At 42.2% G+C, this 11,190-nt stretch overlaps 1 protein-coding gene across 7 annotated transcripts; it reads left to right on the forward strand.

Moving 5' to 3' along the window:
• The first annotated feature begins 59 nt into the window (after positions 1-59).
• kyat1 (kynurenine aminotransferase 1) lies at positions 60-9,985 on the forward strand. Of its 7 annotated transcripts, none has more exons than XM_014141496.2 (13): positions 60-218; positions 429-518; positions 1,185-1,243; positions 1,326-1,473; positions 5,084-5,233; positions 5,340-5,426; positions 6,570-6,695; positions 6,887-7,007; positions 7,145-7,221; positions 7,349-7,438; positions 7,711-7,897; positions 8,133-8,209; positions 8,319-9,985. In XM_014141496.2, the coding sequence occupies exons 2-13, from the start codon at positions 447-449 to the stop codon at positions 8,463-8,465; spliced, it is 1,341 nt and encodes a 446-aa protein (XP_013996971.2). In that variant the 5' UTR covers positions 60-218; positions 429-446; the 3' UTR covers positions 8,466-9,985. The 7 variants fall into 7 exon arrangements, with proteins under 7 accessions (XP_013996971.2, XP_013996984.2, XP_013996980.2 ...); XM_014141509.2 differs by having other exon boundaries at positions 1,326-1,359; XM_045693019.1 differs by having other exon boundaries at positions 64-218; positions 425-518; positions 1,326-1,359.
• The last annotated feature ends 1,205 nt before the right edge of the window (positions 9,986-11,190 follow it).

Genomic DNA, 11,190 nt, shown 5'->3' on the forward strand with positions numbered 1-11,190 from the left:
GAAACGGCAGGCGCAAGCGACAATTTATATATTAAGACCCGCCTATACCGGAAGTTACAATCAAAACGGGTGGGGGGGGGGTCAAGGTTCGGGGGCAGTAACGTGACGTCTTCCCCGAACTGAAGGAGTTATTTATTTTTAATCCCAGTTGAAGGAGTGCAGTCGGCACACTAGCACAACGTCTAGCTTGAATTTGCAAACGTTGACTCAGTTACAAGGTCAGGTCATATTTTTGTTTTACTAGAATTTAGATAACCTTTATAAGATAAATTGATAACGCATAGCCTCCAGCTGAAAATGTCAAACTGAACTTGTCAAAAGTGATTTTGTGTAAACCAGTTTTATTATGGCTAATCATTAATTGAATGCGTAGCCTGAGTTGTGTGGGTTGTTCATTACACTAATGGTTGATAACTGATTCAAGGTAGTCTGCACTCCTCACTGACATGCTAAGAAGAGTAGCGGCAAATGTGGCTGTGAATAGTTGGAAAGGAAACATTTTTGAACTTGATCATAAGGTATGGGAATCTACCAATATGAACAAGTAACCATTTTTACATGTTCTCTTTGTGCTTTCAAGACAACAGGGAACTCTGAAAAAACGTCAAATCATGGCGTCAGTGATCTTCAGATTGGCGCTCTAAAACAGTGGTTCCCAACCAGGGTTACTTGGTTCCTATCCACAGGGGTTATTTGAGATGAGAACATAGGCCACCTGGTAAAATGCACATGACGGTGTACTCCGGGCAGAGCAAAATTCAGTTGGTGGTACAGTAAATGAAAAGGGTTGGGAACCACTCTGGAAAGAGGCCTGAGTTCCCAACATGGAATTCAGAGCTGGATGACTGACCATTCAATTGATTTTCCCCAGTCAGCATTTTTTCCCCCTCCAAAGTTCCCAGTTGTCTTGAAAGCAGCAAGCAATATAGCTTCAAAATGTTGGCATGTCAGACTGTCAATCATTGCAGCCATAGATATGTCAATGAATTTGAGGGGTTTCCCCAGCCCCATGCCTCAGGTGACTGAACAAAGTGTCCAGGGTCAGGCTATTGAAATGGCAGCTTGTGGCGATTTTAAATAATATTTTATAATAAGGAGTTGTATGCTCTAAAGAGCGACGTGAAATCATCTTTATATTTCAATTGACTGTTTAACAATGTAAATGAACATTTATTTCATTTCAGTTAATCATGGCACGCCAGCTACATGCTCGCAGAATCGAGGGAATTGACAAAAATATATGGTAATTTTACAGAAGTAGCTCATATGTGCGTACGACATTTTATATCATACATTGTTGTTTATCCATTGTTCTGTATTGACAGGGTTGATTTTACGCAGCTGGCTGCTGACTACAAGGTGGTGAATCTAGGCCAGGGCTTTCCTGACTTCTCCCCACCAAGCTACATCCAAGAGGACTTCTGCAAAGCAGTCAACGGAGGATGTTCAATGCATCAGTACACACACGCTTTCGTGAGAAAAACACAATAGTGTCTGTGTGTGCCACACACTTGATTACCTCAGCACATTTATTGTGGTTGTTTTGGTATAATACCTTTTTTCAAGACACTTTAATTTATTTTTTATTTCACCTTTATTTAACCAGGTAGGCTAGTTGAGAACAAGTTCTCATTTACAACTGCGACCTGGTCAAGTTAAAGCAAAGAAAAGCAGTGCGACAGAAACAACAGAGTTACACATGGAATAAACAAGTGTACAGTCAATAACACAATAGAAAAATCTATATACAGTGTGTGCAAATGGCATGAGGAGGTAAGGCAATAAATGGGCCATAGTAGCAAAGTAATTACAATTTAGCAGATTAACACTGGCGTGATAGATGAGCAGATGATGGTGTGTAAGTAGTGATAATGGTGTGGAAGAGAGCAGCAAAGTAAATAAAAACAATATGGGGTTACAGGTGGACTATGTACAGCTGCAGCGATCGGTTAGCTGCTCAGATAGCTGATGTTTAAAGTTAGTGAGGGAAATGTAAGTCTCCAGCTTCAGTGATTTTTGCAATTCGGAAAGGCGGCCAAAGGAGGTGTTGGCTTTGGGATGACCAGTGAGATATACCTGCTGGAACGCGTGCTACGGGTGGGTGTTATCGTGACCATTGAGCCGAGATAAGGCGGAGCTTTACCTAGCATAGACTTATAGATGACCTGGAGCCAGTGAGTCTGGCGACAAATATGTAGGGAGGGCCAGCCGACTAGAGCATTCAGGTTGCAGTGGTGGGTGGTACAAGGGGCTTTGGTAACAAAACAGATGGCACTGTGATAGACTACATCCAATTTGCTGAGTAGAGTATTGGAAGCTATTTTGTAGATGACATCGCCAAAGTCGAGGATCGGTAGGATAGTACGTTTTATTAGGGTAAGTTTGGCGGCGTGAGTGAAGGAGGCTTTCTTGCGAAATAGGAAGCTGATTCTACATTTGATTTTGGATTGGAGATGTTTCATATGAGTCTGGAAGGAGAGTTTAGTCTAGCCAGACACCTAGGTATGTGTAGTTGTCCACGTGTTCTAGGTCAGAACCGTCCAGAATAGTGATGCTAGTCGGGCGGGCGGGCAGCGATCGGTTGAAAAGCATGCATTTGGTTTTACTAGCGTTTAAGAGCAGTTGGAGGCCACGGAAGGAGTGTTGTATGGCATTGAAGCTCGTTTGGGGGTTAGTTAACACAGTGTCCAAAGAAGGGCCAGATGTATACAGAATGGTGTCGTCTGCGTAGAGGTGGATCAGGGAATCGCCCGCAGCAAGAGCGACATCATTGATATATACAGAGAAAAGAGTCGGCCCGAGAATTGAACCCTGTGGCACCCCCATAGAGACTGCCAGAGGTCCGGACAACAGGCCCTCAGATTTGACACACTGAACTCTATCAGAGAAGTAGTTGGTGAACCAGGCGAGGCAGTCATTTGAGAAACCAAGGCTGTTGAGTCTGCCGATAAGAATACGGTGATTGACAGAGTCGAAAGCCTTGGCCAGGTCGATGACGACGGCTGCACAGTACTGTTTTTTTATCGATGGCGGTTATGATATCGTTTAGGACCTTGAGCGTGTCTGAGGTGCACCCGTGACCAGCTCGGAAACCGGACTGCACAGCGGAGAAGGTACAGTGGGATTCGAAATGGTCAGTGATCTGTTTATTAACTTTGCTTTCGAAGACTTTAGAAAGGCAGGGCAGGATGGATATAGGTCTGTAACAGTTTGGGTCGAGTGTCACCCCCTTAGAAGAGGGGGATGACCGCGGCAACTTTCCTATCTTTAGGGATCTCGGACGATACGAAAGAATGGTTGAACAGACTGCTAATAGGGGTTGCAACAATGGCGGCGGATAATTTTAGGAAGAAGTTCCAGATTGTCTAGCCCGGCTCATTTGTACGGGTCCAGGTTTTGCAGCTCTTTCAGAACATCTGCTATCGGGATTTGGGTGAAGGGGAGGCTCGGAAAAGTAGCTGCGGGGGATGCGGAGCTGTTGGCCGGGGTTGGGGTAGCCAGGAGGAAAGCATGGCCAGCCGTAGATATGCTTATTGAAATTTTCAGTTATCATGGATTTATCGGTGGTGACCGTGTTACCTAGCCTCAGTGCAGTTGGCAGCTGGGAGGAGGTGCTCTTGTTCTCCATGGACTTTACAGTGTCCCAAAACTTTTTGCAGTTAGAGCTACAGGATGCAAATTTCTGTTAGAAAAAACTAGCATTTGCTTTCCTGACTGACTGTGTGTATTGGTTCCTGACTTCCCTTGACAGTTGCATATCGCGGGGACTATTCGATGCTATTGCAGTCCGCCACAGGAAGTTTTTGTGCTGGTGAAGGGCAGTCAGGTCTGGAGTGAACCAAGGGCTATATCCTTGTTTTGAAAGAAAAGCACAAATATTCTCATTTAAAATAACATAGAATTGATCAGAAATACAGTGTTGACAATGTTGTAAATGACTATTGTAGCTTGAAATGGCTTTTTTTTTTTTAAATGGAATATGTACATAGGCGTACAGAGGCCAATTATCAGCAACCATCACTTTTCTGTTCCAACAGCACGTTGTGTTAGCAAATCATTTACATTTTAGTCATTTAGCAGACGCTCTTATCCAGAGTGACTTACAGTAGTGAATGCATACATTTCATACATTTATTTTCCCCGTACTGGTCCTCCGTGGGAATTGAACCCACAACCCTGGCGTTGCAAACACCATGCTCTACCAACTGAGCCACACGGGACCTAATCCAAGTTGATCATTTTAAATGGCTAATTGATCATTAGAAAACCCTTTTGCAATTATATTAGCACAGCTGAAAACTTGTCCTGATTAAAGAAGCAATAAAACTGGCCTTCTTTAGACTAGTTGAGTATCTGGAGCATCAGCATTTGTGGGTTCGATTACAGGCTCAAAATGGCCAGAAACAAAGAACTTTCTTCTGAAACTCGTCAGTCAATTCTTGTTCTGATAAATTAAGGCTATTCCATGCGAGAAATTGCCACGATCTCGTACAATGCTGTGTACTACTCCCTTCACAGAACAGCAGAACTGTCTCTAACTAGAATAGAAAGAGCGGGAGGCCCCGGTGCACAACTGAGCAAGAGGATAAGTACATTAGTATGTAGTTTGAGAAACTGACGCTGGAATAGCCTTCATTTCTCATAACAAGAATAGACTGACGAGTGTCAGAAGAAAGTTATTTGTTTCTGTCCATTTTGAGCCTGTAATCAAACCCACAAATGCTGATGCTCCAGAATTAGCTAACACAACGTGCTGTTGGAACAGAAGAGTGATGGTTACTGATCATGGGCCTCTGTACGCCTATGTAGATATTCCATAAAACAATCTGTCATTTCCAGCTACAATAGTCATTTACAACATTGTCTACACTATTTCTGATCAATTTTGTGTTATTTTAATGGACAAAAACAAGGAAATTTCTAAGTGACCACAAACGTGTGTGTGTGTGTGTGTGTGTGTGTGTGTGTGTCACACACATTGTTGATCTTTGGGGCAGTAACTCCCAGCACCACAAATGAGAAGCTTGGTAATGTGTGTGTTAATTCTTCTAAAGTGTGTGTGGTTTATTTTGTTCTTCCCTAGGGCCATCCCCCTCTTGTGTCAATCCTGGCTAAGTTCTTTGGTCGAGTCGTGGGACATGAGATTGACGCTTTTGAGGACATCCTGGTCACTGTCGGAGCCTACCAGGCTCTCTTCTGCACCTTTCAAGCCCTGGTCGATGAAGACGATGAGGTAACAGTAACTATGTCAACAACAACACCTAGACAAAGGGTGCAACTCAATACTGAGATGCACAGTTTTTACTGTGCATCTCATATCAGTCACTTCTGTCTTCTAGGTCATCATTATTGAGCCTTTTTTCGACTGCTATCAGCCAATGGTGAAGATGGCAGGAGGAAAAGGTGTCTATGTGCCACTGAGGCCAGTGAGTAGTGTGTTTTTAGATTGTTTTTACATGCCTTTCATGGCCCATTTTCCTATGGTGTGACTGTAAGTGCTAGCCTAAAGCTCATTGAGAATGTTTACATGCACAGTAATAATTCAATATTAAACTGATTATGGCAGTAGGCAGATTATATAATAGTCCTGTAAACACCTGACTCTGCTTATGTTAATCGGCGTACTGTCAAAATTGAAGTAAGCATATGCCCATTAAAACACCTGGTTTTCTGAGCAATCTTTCAAATTATTAAGACATGTAAACACCATAATCGGCATTCCAGCAGTGTATTTGATCTGCGCATGTGGTAGCACCAGCCGAGCGAGCCTTTCACATACAAACTTTATACACTGGAACAAAGGGGCCTAGCCTGAACCATGAAAAACAGCCCCAGACCATTATTCCTCCACCACCAAACTTTAAAGTAAGGCCATTCTACTGTCAGTGTTTGTCTATGGAGATTGCATGGCTGTGTGCTCGATAAAAAAATAAAAAAATATATACATTTTTTTTTATGTATACGCCTGTCAGCAACGGGTGTGGCTGAAATAGCCGAACCCACTAATTTGAAGGGGTGTCCATACTTTTGTATGTCCAAACTCATAATCAACTATGCTTCTCAAATAACATGGTCGCTGTGGTAGAACGTTTATTTTGATTGCCGATATTCTGCATTTATCAAAGTTCTATCAGGTAACCTGATTTCAGATGGGGTCCATGTAAACATAATTATTAGGGAAATCGTTCTCCTTGCAAAGCATGTAAACGTTTTAATCAGACTTTTATATTAATCTGAACAATACACAATAATTGTATCAAATAAAATATGTCACATGCGCCAAATACAAACGGTGTAGACATTACTGTGAAATGCTTACTTACAAGCCCTTAACCAACAATGCAGTTCAAGAAAGACTTAATTTAGTAAGTATTTTAACTAAAGTAAAACATGTAATTTTAAAGGAATATAATAAAATAATAACTAGGCTATATACAGGGGGTACCGGTACCTAGTCGATGTGCGGGGATACAGATTAGTCAAGGTAATTTTATTATTGTGTGCATGTAACTGTAGTCACTGATTTGGAGAAAAGTCCAGAAAACATAAAGCTGAGGTTGTTGTTCTAGAGAGTGGAGGGGGGCAAGGCCCTGACTAGTGCAGACTGGGTCCTATCTTCTGAGGAGTTGGCCAGTAAATTCAACCCACGCACCAAAGCCATCGTCATCAACACTCCCAACAATCCATTAGGCAAGGTGAGACCCCCACTGTATGGTGAGACTTGTTTCAATGTTATCCTTGCACTATATATCCATTTCATATTACGGGTGACATTCTTGTAGTGCAAACGATCTGTGCAAAAACACAGTAAACCACGTGCAATTGAATTAGAAACACCTTATTCACTGACTTTTCTCACCTACCACATCTCATCTTTGTCACATAGGTGTATAAGAGGGAGGAGCTCCAAGTGATTGCAGACCTGTGTATAAAGCACGATGTGGTGTGTATCAGTGACGAGGTGTACGAGTGGCTGACTTATGACGGTGCCAAGCACGTGAAGATAGGTGAGAGACAGTGGATTCAATAGAGACAAGCAGCACAGTTTCTATAGCATGATGTAATAGCCATGGTCAACGGTTATATCAGTATGGTAATAATGCCCTGATGCAGCTAAATCTTATTTTGACTGTTTTCATTCAAGCCAGTCTTCCTGGGATGTGGGAGCGGACTGTCACGATAGGAAGCGGAGGAAAGAGCTTCAGTGCTACAGGGTGGAAGGTAGGTAACCCACTGAAATACTATGATCAAGTTGAGGCACAGTGCCATATGCAATCTATATGGTGTGTATTGAATTGACTAAGACATCTGATCAATATTGTGTGTATTGCAATGATGCTTGTTTGAGGTTGGCTGGGCTATTGGAGCAGGGCCCATTGTAAAGCACCTGAAGACCGTCCATCAGAACTCTGTGTACCACTGTGCCACTGCCGCTCAGGTTTGACTGATTTCTAAACCACTACTGTTGGTGTATAAAGACATATGACCTCACCCTTACGCTAACTTCTTGACTTATTTACTTTAACTTACTTGCCTATTGCATGAGGAAGGTGAGCATACTGTATGTCTTGCCCACAACTTTTAAATTGACTGAGGTTGTCTTTAAATTCAGTCTGCATCTTATCTGAAATTGAATCATTAACTTTCAAAGGTAAGACATCCTCCAGCTCATGCTTTGGGTGGGTCGTTCACACTCTTGCACCCTCTCAGGAGGCGGTGGCCCAAGGTTTCCGGAGAGAGTACGAGCTCTTTGGGACGCCAGAGAGTTACTTCCTGCAGCTGCCTGAGATGCTGAATCACAAGAGGAAGAAGCTGGCCACCTGTCTGGAGAGTGTTGGCCTGCAGCCCATTCTGCCCGAGGGAGGCTACTTCATGATAGCAGACATCTCCTCCCTCAGTGAGTATTAATGTACCAGTACAGTGTGTTTGCTTTTATCTGGTTGTGTTACAATGTCATTTATCTGTTTGAGAGTGTTGCAATGTGTGTTTTTCATGGATCCGCTTGTGTGAGTGTAACAATGTTTCAGCTTCATCAAATTTGACTTGGTTAATATGGGCATATGAAGTAATGGTTCAATGTCGCTTAATATTTCATAACTGTTTTTGTCTGGATGTTGTGTTTTTTTCCAAAGAGGTTGACTTGAATGATCCAAGCACTCAGGGTGAACCTCATGACTACAGATTTGTCAAGTGGCTCATTAAAGAGAAGGTAATAAGAGGGGAGAGATTTAGGTTGAACTAAATATTGAAGAAACGTTGACATGGTATGGATGATGCATAATGTAATCCTGACCTTCTATATGTTCTTCATAATGCAGGGTTTGGCCACTATCCCTGTCTCTGCTTTCTACAGCCCTGAGCACCGCAAGGACTTCCAAAACTACATTCGCTTCTGTTTCGTCAAGGAGGACTCGACATTGAACGCTGCCGAGGATATCCTCAGAAAGTGGAGTGACAGAAAATGAAGAAAGCACACAGACAACCCTTCCTGTTTTGCCTTTATCCACCCTAGCTCAACTTAGGTCTGCTCAGTTGAACCAAGCCATATTCAACACCTCTGGACTTGTTTACACTATGTAGTACTGTAGGAATAGGCCTCCATAGGAGCAAGTTATAAGGGATGTTTTCCTTTGCCAACGTACACTGAGTGGACTGAGCATCTTCCTAATATTGAGTCGCACACCTTTTTTGCCCTCAGAACAGCCTCAATTTGTTGTGGCATGGACTCTTAGCCAAAGCATTCCACAGGGATGCTGGCCCATGTTGACTCCAATGCTTCCCACATTTGTCAATTAGGCTGGATGGCCGTCAGGTGGTGGACCATTCTTGATACATACGGGAAACGGTTGAGCATGAAAAACCTAGGAGCGTCACAGTTCTTGACACAAACCGGTTCGCCTGGCACCTACTTCCATATCCCATTCAGAGGCACTTAAATATTTTGTCTTGCCCATTAACCCTCTGAATGGCACACATACACAATCCATGTCTCAGGTTAAAGAAGGATTTTTAAGCCTTGTCTCCTCCACTTCATCTACACTGATTTTGAAGTGGATGGCCATAGCTTTCACCTGGATTCATCTGGTCAGTCTGTCATGGAAAGATCACATGCTCCTTAATGTTTTGGACACTGTGTATATCTACAATGTTGTGAAGGCATATGTCAGCGTAGTCAGTCACACTCCCAGTTCTAGTTGGCTGTTGTACTTGTATTTTTTTTTAATCTGTCCTGATACGGTAGTAATCAACCACTTACAGTAATCAAATCCGTCCTGCATGGATGTGATCACCATCCAGAGTGCACTATAATGTTCACATTACTGTTGATTTTGAATATTTTTGTTTAACTGCTCTGAATGACATTAATGCACATTTAAAAATGAGACCAAGGGAAGCTGCGCCTTGAATTTGCTGTCTTTGGTAGACATCACTGTATTTGATGCTGTAAGGTTCTAATTCTCAGAGTAAAAAACTACGTACACTTATGAAACCTTAACCAAGTTTATTCTGCCCCAAAAAACATTTTCACACACACTGATATTTAACCGTTCCTCATAAGCTGAGTCTCCTCCTACCCATCTGTACAAACATCGTTCTTTACTGTTAGGCAGGACACTAGTGATATGGGCCATGACCTCAAACCCCCCCCCTCACTAATTCATGACTCTCTCCCCTTATCAATGCCTGCCACATGTAATCGCTTCCCTGCACTCAACACATTTCAAGCTTAGTTGCACACACTATATACTTTCCTCCTATAACCATTAACTTCTGGTGTAGACCCTCTAAACATCAGTACTCTCTCAGTAATATGAATAAGTATATTTCATATTCTGAGAACCCAACAATGTCCTTAAATCTTTTAGTGATTTTTGTATTATCAACTGGTGGTCTACTCCTCAAAGAGAAATTGTCCCAAAGTGTGCTTATTTGCATAATGCTGTATGCTGATTTTTCTTGTAAAAATAAAGAACTTTGAAGCGGCTAACTTTGAATGAGTCCTGCTTTATATGAAATCATCTACTTTTACCAGGTTTGTGTAAATGACATGTTTAGAGAAATCATGTTAGATAAAGGCTGGTAGATTAGATATTGTCCTAACCAACTTGCCCTCTAAATACACCTCTGCTGTTTTTAACCAAGATCTCAGCGATCATTGCCTGCATCTGTAATGGGTCAGCGGTCAAACGACCTCCACTCATCACTGTCAAACGCTCTCTGAAACAGTTCAGCGAGCAGGCCTTTCTAATCGACCTGGCCCGGGTATCCTGGAAGGATATTGAAAGAGATATCTATATAGAGGTAAATGAATCAATAAACCATGATGAATTATTAGTCATACAGCATGGTTAATGAATAATCAATGTAATGATCAATGTAGTGATCGATTGTTCTGATTGGTTCCAGAAAGTCCAGGAACCACTGGAGGGAAAGAAATGTGTGTATGCAATTAGTATATAGAGCATTGGACAGATGGTAAAGGGAGTAAGGCTTCAAAGGGTTCCTAACCTTTAGGGAAAGGAACAGGCTGAGCTAGGTAGTGATAAAGTGTGGGAATGGGGGACGCAGGTCACCAACAGTTTGTGTGTAAATGCATGTGCGTAAGTAAGCAAGAACTATATAATGACTGTTTTGTTATCCTGACCTCAGAACGTTCTCTGAATAAAACTACAGAAACCTTTTGCAGAAAGCTGAGTCCTTGCCTAATTATTTAACCCATTGTCTTACAAACCTTCGGCATTAGTCAAGGTGAATTGATTATTATCATCAAGATATAAAATTCCTTTAACAGGTTATTTTTTTTAAATGCCTTTCTCACCATCTTAAATAAGCAAGCCCCATTCAAGAAATGTAGAACCAGGAACAGATATAGCCCTTGGTTCTCTCCAGACCTGACTGCCCTTAACCAACACAAAAACATCCTGTGGCGTTCTGCATTAGCATCGAACAGCCCCCGTGATATGCAACTTTTCAGGGAAGTTAGAAACCAATATACACAGGCAGTTACAAAAGCCAAGGCTAGCTTTTTCAAGCAGAAATTTGCTTCCTGTAACACAAACTCAAAAAGTTCTGGGACACTAAAGTCCTTGGAGAATAAGAGCACCTCCTCCCAGCTGCCCACTGCACTGAGGATAGGAAACTCTGTCACCACCGATAAATCCACTATAATTGAGAATTTCAATAAGCATT

Source organism: Salmo salar, chromosome ssa01 (genome assembly GCF_905237065.1).
Source record: "Salmo salar chromosome ssa01, Ssal_v3.1, whole genome shotgun sequence".
Lineage (NCBI taxonomy): Eukaryota > Metazoa > Chordata > Actinopteri > Salmoniformes > Salmonidae > Salmo > Salmo salar.